This window comes from Brassica rapa, chromosome A08, assembly GCF_000309985.2.
Source record: "Brassica rapa cultivar Chiifu-401-42 chromosome A08, CAAS_Brap_v3.01, whole genome shotgun sequence".
NCBI classification, from domain to species: Eukaryota; Viridiplantae; Streptophyta; class Magnoliopsida; order Brassicales; family Brassicaceae; genus Brassica; species Brassica rapa.
Genome location: NC_024802.2, coordinates 6,297,493 through 6,311,555, shown reverse-complemented (window position 1 = coordinate 6,311,555; position 14,063 = coordinate 6,297,493). Strand labels below are relative to the sequence as shown.

Genomic DNA, 14,063 nt, shown 5'->3' with positions numbered 1-14,063 from the left:
TCCGAAATGCACCTGAACCTGAAAACATACCTAGAAGAGTAGAAAACATAGATATATATATAGTAAAACACCTATATACCATGGATGAAAACGGGTCAAATCCAAGGTATATCATGTACCTTGCTGCGTCTTTACACTTTCAGCGGTTTGAGCAATATGAATATCCATCTGTCGCATGTGGCTGGCAACGTTGTCGTACTTTGTGCTCAGGTCATTGAACATGTGGTTCATTCTAGTGTTGATGTCAGTGGTGACCTGATTCAACGCCTTGCCTTGCATATGCTGACCTTGTAGTAGATGATGCATCATCATGGCTAGACTTTTTAACTCATCTTGCGGAGCAGTTGTGGCCGCTGGAGTAACTTATTGGTTGGTCAGCTGTTTCTGATTCTGGAACTGATTGTGCTGAGCCTCGCTGAGGACATAGGTTTTCCCTTGGTGGTTCTGGTTGTACCCCTTTTGGTACCCTGCGTTCTGCCCTTGGTTGTTCTGGGTATTGTCAGCCGGAGTATCAAGCTTGGGGTAGTTGTACATATGTGGATTGTTCCTCCCGTTAGGGTTTGGGTGATAGTTCTTGAACTGCCATCCCTGTCCATTGACCTAACTGACCTCATTTTGATCATCCGCTAACTGATCTGCTTCCAAATTATTGTCTGCAGTTGCCTTATCCTGAGGAGATTCCTCCATGATGAAAACCTAGTTCTGGTTGCTCTTAATCAGTTGATCAACCTTGGCGGTCAGCTCATCTATCTTGCTGTTGTCGATGCTGTTCACCTTTTGGGTGCGATCACTCTCCCTGTTATTATCGGATGAGCTTGACACCATGTTTTCAATCAGCTCAAACGCTCTTTGCGTTGATTGGGTCCTGAAATCTCCCTTAAAGGCTGAGTTGAGGGCGTTTCGGTACTCCCATCCTACTCCATCATAGAACACTCCAAAGAGATACTCATCCTCAAAACTGTGATGTGGGCACTCTCTTCGATAGACGTTGAATCGTTCCCATTCATCACAAAAAGGTTCGTCCACCAACTGTTTGAAGGTGGCAATCTTCTGCCTCAGAGCTGCTGTCTTTTACTTCGTGTAGAAGTGGCTAAGGAATGAAGATCGGACCTACTCCCACGAAGTGAGTGATCCGGTTGGTAGAGAGTCTAGCCAGCGAGCAGCCTTCCCATCAAGAGAGAAAGGGAACAGTGTGCATTTGATGTAGTCTGGTGGTACTCCGTTTGCTCGAGTGAAGCCGCACACTTTCTCAAAGTTCTCAATGTGATCCATTGGGATTTCCAGGGGCAAGCCATTGAATATCTTCCTCTGCACTAAACTGATCAAGGCTGGCTTGATTTCAAAGTCTTGTCTGGTGCAGGGTGGTGGGTTGATGGCAGAGCGTGTGGCTGGCAGGTTACGTAGGAAGTTCCTCTGCCCAATCTGAAGAGCTTCTTCAGCGTTTCAGGCTGCTTGCTCAGAAGCGGCTTGTTGTGCCTGGATTGTCTGTTGCATCTGCTGTTGCGTGAGTGCCATTGCAGCAGTGAGATCATCTTGATTACCGTGATCACCCATATTGGTGTCGGTTGGTCCTGGCTGTTGACGGTTCTGTCTTTCTAATCTTGCGAGCTCTTCGTTGGTAAGCTGTTGGAGTGGTCCTTGTGCGTTGCTTCGAGTATTTCTACTGGTCATGCACCTGGATCATCAGCTTGAACAAATAAATAAAAGAAAGTTAGATATCTTAGACTAAATATAAAACCAAAAAATAAAGGTAAAAATCTGGTCCCCGCCGCAACGTCGCCAAAACTTGATACACTAAAAATTAATCCTTGCCACTATCAAGTTTAACTGTGGTAATTGTAATATTTGAGATTCAATCCAGAAGACCAGTTCACACTTTACTCTTATGAGTTCGATATCAAGCTAAGAACAATGAGTGGTTTTAATTTCAATAGTGACGTAGGGAATAAGTAATGAAAGGTTGTGTTCAATTTAAACAAGAAGCTAGCCTAGGGTAATTCATCGGGTGCTGATACTGAGCCAAACAATTATTCAAGCGCGATGAGATGCAATCTAGAACTCGGATCACTCGTGCTGGGACAACCCACTGTCGTGGTGTTGTTCCCTTTGCAGATCGATCTTGTTACCTAAGCTCTTGCTTGGAACAAGATGCGATAGCAAGCTTTAGAGATAATTCACTTAACACCCTAATATCTACTTTCGCTGATTAGGGATACTAAGCTCATTCATAATTGATCCAGCTATCTTCTACACAGTTAGTGAGTTAATTAACTTAGGTTCGAACATTAAGTGATCAAGTTAATGCAAGCAATAAGTATTATATGAATGAAGACACTAATGAGATCGCTTATCTATGTTCAGCTCTTGTGATCAAACACCCTAAAACCCTAAGCAAGCTGAACTGACTACTCTATCATTATGCAAGATGACACAAACATGATTTCTGAATAATACTACATAGAAAATAGAGTAGAAAACAAGGGTTCATGATAATCTTCTCTAGATGAGAGATGGAGCCTTCTCCCTTACAAGTTGCAAATCGCCAAATACAATCTAGAATTCTTGCAAAAACAAGCGTAGAAAACAAAATAAAGATAAGGATGGATTTTATATGGAGGTGCCATCGACTTCAAAGGAGAGATTATGTGACTAGGGCAAATCTTTGAAAGATATGGAAACTTCCATAAATGTCGGGAACAATCTTCTGGCTGCTTCTGGTGGGATCAACCGTCAGACTGCTCCGCTCGATTGTTCCACGGGGAAAGACTCCAATTCTTGCTCCTTTCTTGACGCTTCTTCCTTTAGCTCTTCAGTGAACTCCAGACCTGAAATGGCTCTTAAAGGACTAGACTAACTCGATAAAATATTGAAAAACAAGTTATAAAGCATATACAAAATGGTGTCAAAAACACCATGTATCATATGGTTTCTAAAAGACATTATTGGATAATTTTCTAATCACTTCTTTTGTTTGGAATAAGAAAATAGCAGTGGAGCTGTCAAGACATAAATTGGGTATGAATCATAATATATTTGAGCCTGGAGGAGAGTTGTGGAATCACATAAACAAGATCAAACTGACTGAGAAGAAATCAGCTGCATCGACATTTGATTTTGTTAATCTCTCATCCTTTGAATAAAGGTGTTACATGTCTCAGAAGCCAATTGGAGAATTAAACCACATCAGTTATGGATCCAACGAACTAGAGAACACAGGAAATGGCCATCTGATCATCATCATGATATTCCCATTTTGGCAAAACATGTCATTTTGGGTTGATGTGGTGAAATAAATGTATCTGATTGGGTTGGAAGGCCACAAACTTACTTATGGCGACCAGAGGAGCTTGCTAAGGTAAGTAATTATGTTTTCAAGGATTATGTTATCACTAAATACAAAGATATAATGCACTTGCTTTTGTCAAAAGAACCACATACAAATTTCAGAGAAGCCTTGAAGCACAAAAGAAAAAACTACAAGCAAGAGGAGCACAAGCAGTTCAGACCACCTGATTTTGAGCAGGATAAGCACCAAGACATCACTGGATTCATCATCAACAAAGAAGCACCTCTAGATCCAGAATACAAAACAAAACCGAGCAAAAACAGATTTTGAATAAGACTTACTCTATGATGAACTTTCATGTGCTAACTTGCTATGTGATTATGAATAAGGTTTGAGGAATGCATCCAGAGAAAGTAGAACCAACCTTTTGCAAAAATTTGACAGTCCCTTCTACATAACCAAACGGATCAGCAACAATGCATATCACCGAGTCTTCCAAGGTAAGTGTAATCTGATTTCAAACTTTAAAGTTGCTGGTTTGGTCCATTTTATTGCAGGTAAAACATATTAGAGGTCAAATCTTTCTGAAGAGGAAGGGATGATGTGATCATTGATATCACAAGACAATGGATGCATGAATCTGATCATGGAAAGCTTGCAGCTGAGGATGCAACAAGAATAATAAATTGTTCGAGATGGAAGCACTATCATTTTTATACTTCAACCACCATCCAAGACAGTCCAAGTTCAAGATCTCAACAACTAAGCAAGTAGCTTTTGTTGCTCTTTTCCTTACCTTTGGTTTTGTCCCACTGAGTTTTCCAAAGGAAGGTTTTTAGCGAGACCACAAGTTATTTCGAATCACTTGGTTGTTGATCCTTCGGTCCGAAAATAAGAGTTATCATTTCTATCTTATGTTATGTTTTATATATATATAAGTTTTCTAAGTCAAACATTTAGTCTTTATTTGTTCTTTGTTGCATTTTCGAGAGGATCCTTGTGTTTTTACTCTTTTTTGTATTTTTGAGACCTTGTGCATGTGCAAGCACTACAAGAAAACATCTTGTTTCATACGGACGATTTCGTCGAAAATTCGTCGGAATAAGCTATTTCTGCCAATATTCTAATGAAACAATTGTCGGTTATATCTCGTCGGAAAAAAAATTCGGGTTTTCTAACGAATTTCTAACGAAATTCCGACGGACAACAAAAATTAATAAAAACTTGAAAAGTGTTTTATATATATATATATTTATTTATTTTATTTTTTTTGAAATAACACTTTCAAAAATTATAAAAACTCTAAAAAGGTTTTAAAATTTGAAAAACATTTTATAAAATAATAAAACTTTATAAATTTCACAAAACAAAAAATTAAATAAACAAACTACAAAATCAAAATCAAACCTACGTAAACCACAACCTAACAACAAAATCTAACATCTAATTCATAAAATTCTTCATCCTAACATAATTCCAACATTCAAAACCTAAAATTCACAATTTTACAATCAAAAAGCAACATAAGTCAAATGAGAGAGGAGAAATGAGGAAGAAGAAGGGGTTTACGTTTTTATATTAAAAATTTCTGACATATTGAGTTTGTCAGAAATCCGTTGGAATTTTTTTATTTGGAGCTTCACGAAAAATTAGGCAGGTTTTTTCCCAGAAAATTTTCAATTTCCGAAAAAATTCCGATGAATATACCATTTTCGTCGGAAATTCGTAGGAATATACCATATTCCTCGAAAATTCGTCGGAAATATATTCGCGATGAATTTCTGACGAATTACGTATTGGATTTTCGAAACAAAGCAAAAATAAACTAAATAATAGCTATTGATAGTATATTGATGATTATTAGGGGTTATAATCTTCATAATGTTTGAAAACACACAAATTAAAGATTGTAAGATGGATCACCGTAAATATTTTCTTGAGTATATAAGTGTTAACAAGAAAGGTTATGTATATGTCGATGCATCCGAATATGTACATAGCTTTAAATAATTGAGGTATTATTAACCCACATCATATTTATCATTTACTATATGTCATGGTGATCTTGTAGGTATCCTGTTTAACATTTATTTTGAAGATTTCATATCTAAAACTCAAGCTCATCGGAAATTCGTCGGAAATTTCTGACGAATCTCCTACGGCAATTTTGCAATCCGTTCCGCGAAAACATAAACCCCAAATCTATACCCTAAATCATTTAATCTTTCTTGAGAGTCGTCGGTATTTCTTCGATTATTTTCGATGCTATTTCGTTGTATGGTAAAATTTCATATTTTTCGTAAATTCGTCAGAAATTTTGTCAGAAATTTCCGGCGAATATTTCTTCCCTCATAAATTACTATGTTTTCTTGTAGTGAAGGTTCTTTCTTTATATGTGTGTTTTGAAATCAGTCTGAATAACAACCATCTTTTTATCATCTTGTTTTTATTGAGTTTTCTCTCGGTCTGTTGGTGTATAATATCCAACAAATCTAGGTTCAATTTTCTTAATGTGTCATCATTCGATCCACAGCCCTTGTGTGCTTGAGTCTCTGATTCGCGCAGAAAAGCTTATCCCTTTCTCAACCGTTCTACAGTGTTGATTTTGGCTAGGATCACATTTGTTCATGTATTAATTATCTCCAACAGCAAGTGTTTCAAACACTTCGAATAAAAACACTTCTGCAGATAAAACGTCTAACAGTTCTCTGCTTATGAAAATAAAAGTATTTCTAAACCCGGATCGTTACACTTAAACCCTTTAATACAGATGATACTGCCATAGACATTGTAGGATTTGCAAGCACATGACAATTATTTCCACATGAGTTAAACTGGTGTATTTTGACGGCCTTTAATTTCAAAATTGGCTGCGCAGGAAATGGGGACATATCTTTTTAAATAATTCTCTTGCTGTTCCGCAGAATTATCCGACAGACTTTTAAGTTGAAATTATACACAGTTAAACTGAAAAATTGACGTTTTCATTACAAATTATTGAAGTACAAAGTATTTACATAATTTAAAACAAGACTAGTTTGGCGAAGTATGCATTTCTGTTCATTAGACTTTCATACTCAAAAATGGTACTTCAATATTTTAAGTTATATGAAGTTATGGCAGTTAAACCCAAATTATGGCTTTGATTAAACAAGCATATAATTTCATATATATTAAACCCAAATTTTGTGACTTAGAAAGGGTTCCTGAAGAATGACACCTAAATCAGAAGAAATTTTTGACAGTTCTCAAAAACTTTAAACTTACTTTGATAATTTAAGTTTCACAAAGTTTATAGAACGAAACCTAAATTTGATATTTTCTTAAGTTTTTCATTTTCGATTTCAGTAATAACTTTTAACTTATTCGATATTATATTCCAATATATGTATGTATTCAAAGGAAAAAATTACCCAGTCAACTCCTTATGTATAAAGAAAAACAACATGAATTAATGGTTAAAATATTTATGGTTAAAAGGTTATGCAATCACCTTGCTATATCATATCAAATTATATAAAATTCTTTTATCGAGTTCTATTTTATATAGACTCAAATCCATTTTATGATGATATTTTCATATTTTAAAATGATCTCGATAATTACATCTGATTGTTTTCAGAAATTGTTTACATTTAAAAATGTATCTCACTATGCATATTAGAGACAAAGAAGCCAGTTCACCTACTAAAATCACGTTTTAAAAACAACGCAAGTTCTGTCACCCGTCAAAACAAAACAAAACAAATATAACCAACCAACCAACCAAAAAAAAAAAAATTTTAAATGATAACCCTCTAAAGTAAGCGACGACTTAGCCTTCCTATTTAATCAGACCATCACTTGCAATGGTAGAAAATATCCAAAAACAAGCAGTAGTACAAATGGATCTCTTCTTGATTATTGCCGCGATGGTAGCAGTCGCAGCCTTCTTCCTCCTTCGGAGCTCCACGAAGAAATCTCTCCGGCTGCCTCCGGGGCCAAAAGGTCTTCCTATTATTGGAAACCTCCACCAGATGGAGAAATTTAACCCCCAACACTTCCTCTTTCGTCTCTCCAAGCTCTACGGTCCAATTTTCACAATGAAAATCGGTGGACGCCGCCTTGCAGTGATCTCATCGGCTGAGTTAGCCAAGGAACTCCTCAAGACCCAGGACCTCAATTTCACCGCTCGTCCTCTCCTGAAGGGGCAACAAACGATGTCATATCAAGGTCGTGAGCTTGGTTTCGGACAGTACACAGCGTACTATCGTGAGATGAGGAAGATGTGTATGGTTAACCTATTCAGCCCAAATCGCGTCGCAAGTTTCCGACCCGTTAGAGAAGAAGAGTGCCAACGTATGATGGACAAGATCTACAAAGCCGCTGATCAATCAGGGACCGTTGATTTAAGTGAGCTTCTCTTGTCCTTCACCAACTGTGTCGTCTGTAGACAAGCTTTTGGTAAGCGGTATAACGAGTACGGAACCGAGATGAAGAGATTCATAAACATCTTGTACGAGACTCAAGCCCTTTTGGGCACTCTGTTTTTCTCCGACCTTTTCCCTTATTTCGGATTTCTTGACAATCTCACTGGTCTTAATGCGCGTCTCAAGAGAGCTTTCAAGGAGCTCGACACTTACCTTCAAGAACTTCTCGATGAGACTCTTGACCCTAGCCGTCCTAAACCTGAGACGGAGAGTTTCATTGATCTTTTGATGCAGATCTACAAAGATCAACCTTTCTCCATCAAATTTACCCACGAAAATGTCAAGGCCATGATATTGGTTCGTAACTCAGTCCCTCAATAATTACTAAATGCTATTTTTTCTAAGTGAAACTATTATTATTTCCTTTCTTTTGTTAGGTCAGCCTTTTTTGGTTTATAGGTTTACTTTTGATGAAAGATTTAAAAATAACTTTGTCCCAATTTCAACAGGATATTGTTGTACCGGGAACTGACACTGCGGCAGCAGTGGTAGTATGGGCCATGACTTACCTTATAAAGTACCCTGAAGCAATGAAGAAAGCTCAAGATGAAGTTAGGAATGTGGTCGGTGACAAAGGATACGTCTCCGAAGAAGACATCCCCAATCTCCCTTATCTGAAGGCCGTCATCAAGGAGTCACTCCGTCTCGAACCAGTCATCCCAATTCTTCTACATAGAGAAACCATAGCAGACGCGAAGATAGGTGGCTATGATATTCCGGCGAAGACCATCATTCAGGTGAACGCATGGGCGGTTTCTCGTGACACAGCCGCCTGGGGAGACAACCCTAATGAGTTCATTCCAGAGAGGTTCATGAACGAGCAGAAAGGAGTGGACTTCAAGGGGCAAGATTTTGAGCTCCTACCTTTCGGGTCAGGCAGAAGAATGTGCCCCGCTATGCATCTTGGAGTCGCAATGGTAGAGATACCTTTTGCTAACCTTCTCTACCGATTCGATTGGAGCCTACCGAAAGGGATTAAACCTGAGGACATAAAGATGGACGTCATGACCGGACTCGCTATGCATAAGAAAGATCACCTCGTCCTTGCACCAAGGACGCACATTTGATCAGGCGTGATGGGGTGTGGCGAACAATAATATATTAGGAGAATTCTGCTAGTAGATATGGCGACAATGGTTGTTTTCCAGTGTACGGCAAATTTTCGGTTTGTGTGTCATGACTATATTTTTCGCTTGATTTTATGTTTAACAAATAATGTAATCGTGTTTTCAAACTAGAAAATTAAATAATGTACCCCCCTATGTGCAAGGTTCCTTCGAATTCGGAATAATTGTGTAACACCCATCTCATCATCTTTTGAGAACATCTTTTCCCTCATTAGAGTCAATCAACAAATTTTAATAAATCCATGTCGTAACTAAAAAAAAAAACCCAAGAAAAATACCCATGACACCAGTTCTTGCGGATGTCATCTATTCGCCAGTTTCACCTAAAAAAGACAAGAAAAATGATTGAGTACATGAAAATCACTTTAAAAGGTATAAGACGCTGGACCCGTAATCCATAGACTCATGCATATCACTCCGAATATATATGTATAATTTAATCATAACACTAGATTTTGACCCGCGCTTAGAAAACGCAGATTTATTTTTAAAATTAAATAAATTCTTCTTATATACTTTCTATATAAGATAATGTATATGTTTGGATACATTTACTCGGGTGCATTGAACCGTACTAAATTGGAAAAAACCCTAAAATTAAGCTAAATTTCATAAATAGCCGAGCATATCCTATATCTTTGGAATAGAAAAATAAAAATCAAACTAAGGAATAAAAGAATACTTAAAATTTTAAAATACAAAGTATATACCTATTAAACATAACCAAACCATTAAAAAAATTTATACTATTAATGAAACTATATGTGGTAATGATCACATCATGTGTAAACATGTTTGAATAATCTGTCATATATTCATGAGAATTTATTGTTAGAGTAATTATGATTATGTGAGAGTAATAAATGAGTTTATTTAAATTATGTAAAGTATTTATAGTTAGAGAAATATAAGGTAAAACTAAATAAATAGTTAAGTCTAATGAAATGGTCCAACAACTTTGTTTAATTAGATTTTTTAAGACTCCTTCCCTTTTAATATTATAGATATAACAAAGAAAACAATTAATGTGTCCAAAGAACAAACAAAGATCCTTGTTACGAAATATGTAATGCACCTTGTAACGGCCCAAAATTTAAACCCAAAATTTTTCTTAGGATTAAGTAAATAAACAAATGTCCTAATTACGAGATATGTAATGCATCTTGTAACGACCCAAAACTCAAACCCTTTTAGGTTTAAATGAAATCTCATTAGATCCATTAGGAATACACCTAGGGTTTTTCTTTTTTCCCCTATAAATATAGAAGTCCCCTTCTCTCTTCTTGCATCACAAATTTTAAGCGGAGCCATGCAGAGAATTCTGGAGACCAAAATCTTTAGCCATCATCTCTATTTTTGTCTTTCACGCAACCATCTCTCTCTCTCCTTGTCGCTGATCTCTCTCTCTATATCTCTTTGCCGGACCACCGCGTGCACCACCAAAGAAGCCGTCGGCCACCGATCCCGAGCCACCAGCCGAGTTGGAGTGCTTGGTTGTTGCTTGCTATGGTTCCTTGTTCTCGAGTTCTATCAGATCTACTTCCAGGTGAGATGATTCGAAGATAGTTTTCCTAATGATTATGTATATTGCTTGATGTGGGAATTAGGGTTTGGTTGGACTTTCTTGCTAATTAGGTTGGTAGATCACAATGCTTGTCAGGTTGTTAGATGCATGTATCATATTGAATAAGAATACTCATACTACTTAAAGGACCTAATGGACTTGTGTTGATGTGAGAGATTGAATTGTTAATTTTGTCAACGATTTCTGTTATTGCTTGTTATGATTGTTTGTTGAAAGCTAGGATGCTAGAAAGAATTTAAAGATTATGTTAATAGATAAATGGAATGAACAAGATAGTAGAATGCTTAAATATGCTTGTATTGATTGTAAACTAAATTGCGTGTGAAACCGATAACGGGTGACGTCTAAATGAATGTGTTGAATTATGAGAATGAGAATAAATTAAATGTGTGGCACCTAGAATGGGTAGCGTCTAGAAAGAGATGTTGTGTTATGCTGTGATAAGTTGTGAGAGTAGAGCTAATAGGATTGAGTCATGCCGATTATGGGCATAAATGACTATTGAGACCACATGGTGGACAGTGCCAGATGAGCCAACGGGCCATGAGTGGGTAGTTACGTAAGATGTGTGGTTTGTAGACCGGTTTGGGCGCCCTGCAGAATAGCCGCCATGGTGGGGGACGATTGTGTGCGTGCACGAGGTCCTAAATTTTAGGTTGTGTGGTGTCGAGCCTATGTCTAGGAATTGCTGATTCGATTGGTCTATTAGTTATTATGTTATTACCAATTGATGGCTTGATTTCCAGTGGCTAGTTAGTTCTCGTTTCACATTGAGTAGTATAAAGTCTCATGCAAGGAGACTAGTCTAGAACCAATTCATTGAGTAATCCATTTAGTCATTCCCTCCATTTCCATTTCCCATGTCCGAAGAAATGTACTTAAGTAGAAGTCATGGATATGGTTAGGTTGATGTTCATAATCGAAGGCAGTGTACGTCCAGAGTCCTGAGACTAATAACGGGAAACATTGAGATGTCTAAAATGAGTAGACACATGTCCATGAAACCACACTATGAACCCTGGCCAGACGCAGGGGAGCGGGTCGTTACCCACCCCTCCCTATTAGAGGCTTCCATCTATAGAGGATTCCTTTTTGGGTATGTGCTTGTTGGGGATATTTAATCCATGAAGCAAATCACATGCCTAAAACAGGTTGCCAACCTTCCTCTCTTGTTGTCATCTTCCGCCTCTTGCATGCGTGTTCCTTCTGCTTTTGGGGTAAAAAAGGAAAACATCCAGATAAATGATAAGCTTTCCATATCTCAGGATATGAATAAATCTAACATATATTCCGACTGTAACTATCGATAAAAGAGACTCAAAAACCATAGAAGAATGGGATAGACAATTAATCCCTTTTGCCTTATAGGAAGGCATATAGAACTAGGGTTTATATACAGATACATTGTACTCCATCTCAGAAAATTAATAAAACAATTAATCTCTTCTTCCTGATTTATTCCTTTTTTCCATAGTTTCACAAAAACCCTCTTGTATTATACCTTAACAATTTGGCACTAGATGAAAAGGGATAACTAGGACTATGCAACGATGACTAAAAGTGAACATAGCAACCCTTAGCTACCATGGCCGATCCCGACTTGCTTGCTCATCTCAAAGCTTTTCACACACAATTCACCGAGATGAATTCCACAAAATAAAAAAAAACAATACCCTCGCGGGTGACCCTGGAATCATTTCGGAAGTCCAGACCATGAAGGAAAGGATGTAAGGATACTCTAAGAAGTTTTGGGAAAGACTGCATAGGTTATCACAACTCAAAACTGAGAACCTAGTTCTTCGGGGATAAAACTCATCCATCAACATTGGAAGAAGGACACGCCATATATTTGAACATCATTCTCGACCAATGTAACCCCTAGGCATCCTGACCGGAGTAGAGAATGTGAATTCGTGAACCCCTTCGAAAAATGAAGATCCATCTGACGGAGTTACCATCGCAAAAATGGACTGTGTTAACCTTCCTGTAGATGATGACACCTCATATATAGACACAGACACTGACATGCAGGAAACAAGTGTGGCTAAGAAATCAGGAAAAAATGCCTACTTGGAAGAGGTCTTCTCTAAGAAATTTGAAAAAGTGCATGTGCTAATAGAAAGACTCCTTGGCATCGCTTCCCTAATCAGACGGAGCACCCTAGATTCCTATGCGGATACTCCATTTTTGGGAGAGTTCCCCCTGATTGAGATTCCGATGAAATTTCTACTTTTCTGAGCTTAAGGATATATGATGGTACCAGTGATCCTGATAATCGTGTGGCCCAGTCTAAGTAAATGATGCTTAATACAAGGGTCCCGAAAGAAATCTGGGAGGTTACCATGTGCAAGGGTTTCAAATCAACTTTTAGCGTACCCGCTCTGCAATGGTACATCTATTTGCACAATGGCCCAATACACTCCTTCACAGCTTTGGCCGACCATTTTTCGAACAGTTCGCAAGAATCATTAATATGGAAAAGACAGACGACGGTTTATATGAAATCCTGAAGCATATAGTTGAACCTCTACATAACTACATAGCGTGTTTCCACCAAGAAAAGGTAATCATCCCCAAATGTAACGTGTAGCCATCTCCGACTTCAAGAGAGGCATGCTGTCCGGCGTAATCCGTAGAAGTAATTAACTAAATATATGTGTCGAACCATGTAGAATGTTCTATCTCGAGCATGGGAAAAAGAAAAATGAGATGAGGATTGGGCATCCTGAATTAAGCTCTCCCAAAATCAGGAATCTTTAGTCATAAAAATGAGAAAAGCACTGAAGAAGATAAACCCTATCACAAGCCAAACAAAGTAGCATGTGGAAAACCTATCATATATATCACCATCATCCCATAAAAAATGCTGAAGGAATGGCATTATCTAAATGGCGAGACATATCAAATCTGTCTATCTCAAAATCAGAATTGTTCAAAGTTATGAGGTAGATAGCCCGCTAAATCAAGCGGCTAAAGAAAATGAGAGAGCTAAAATCATTATGTAATACAAATAAATGGCGCAAATTTCAAAATGACCACAATCATAAGACTGCACCTCATTAAACATGGAAGTCAACAAATTACTAAAAAAAGGATACATCTTGGAATTTCTCTTCGCTAGAGCTAAAAACCTGCTTAATAGAAAGGAAGCAAATAATCACCTAGCCCTAGTTACTCTTGATTTACACAACACCACAATATGGTAATAAAATGTGATATATGATGGCTCTGAAGTTAGTGGCATCACACATGAAGCTGATAAAAATAGTACTAAAAGTGTTAAGAATGGTCGGGATAACCGGGAAGCTAAGTGTACTACTCTAGAATCGACGTAATAAGCATCACGACTGAAAATTAGGAGAAAACCCTCCCTCCACACCATGATATCATGGTTGTGTCACTCACGGTAGTAATCGTTTAGTGAAGAGGATATTAGTGGAGTGGACGTTCCACTAATTTAATATTCAGGGATACCTACAATGATCTAGGACTGGAGAAGGGTGCCTTGATCCGGAAAATCACGCTATTCATGGGCTTCAATGGAGTGGTCAAGCAAACAATATGCAAAATAGCACTCCATGTCTATACGAAGGAGT

At 37.7% G+C, this 14,063-nt stretch overlaps 1 protein-coding gene and 1 non-coding gene across 2 annotated transcripts; both read left to right on the top strand.

Moving 5' to 3' along the window:
* The first annotated feature begins 955 nt into the window (after positions 1-955).
* Positions 956-1,062, top strand: LOC117127552. Its single transcript, XR_004450572.1, has one exon. It is a non-coding gene; the product is annotated as a small nucleolar RNA R71 (small nucleolar RNA).
* A 6,031-nt stretch (positions 1,063-7,093) lies between these two features.
* Positions 7,094-9,060, top strand: LOC103833295 (cytochrome P450 83B1). Its single transcript, XM_009109384.3, has 2 exons — positions 7,094-8,052; positions 8,205-9,060. Exons 1-2 carry the CDS (start codon positions 7,135-7,137, stop codon positions 8,820-8,822), a joined length of 1,536 nt encoding a protein of 511 aa, XP_009107632.1. The 5' UTR covers positions 7,094-7,134; the 3' UTR covers positions 8,823-9,060.
* Positions 9,061-14,063: the final 5,003 nt, after the last annotated feature.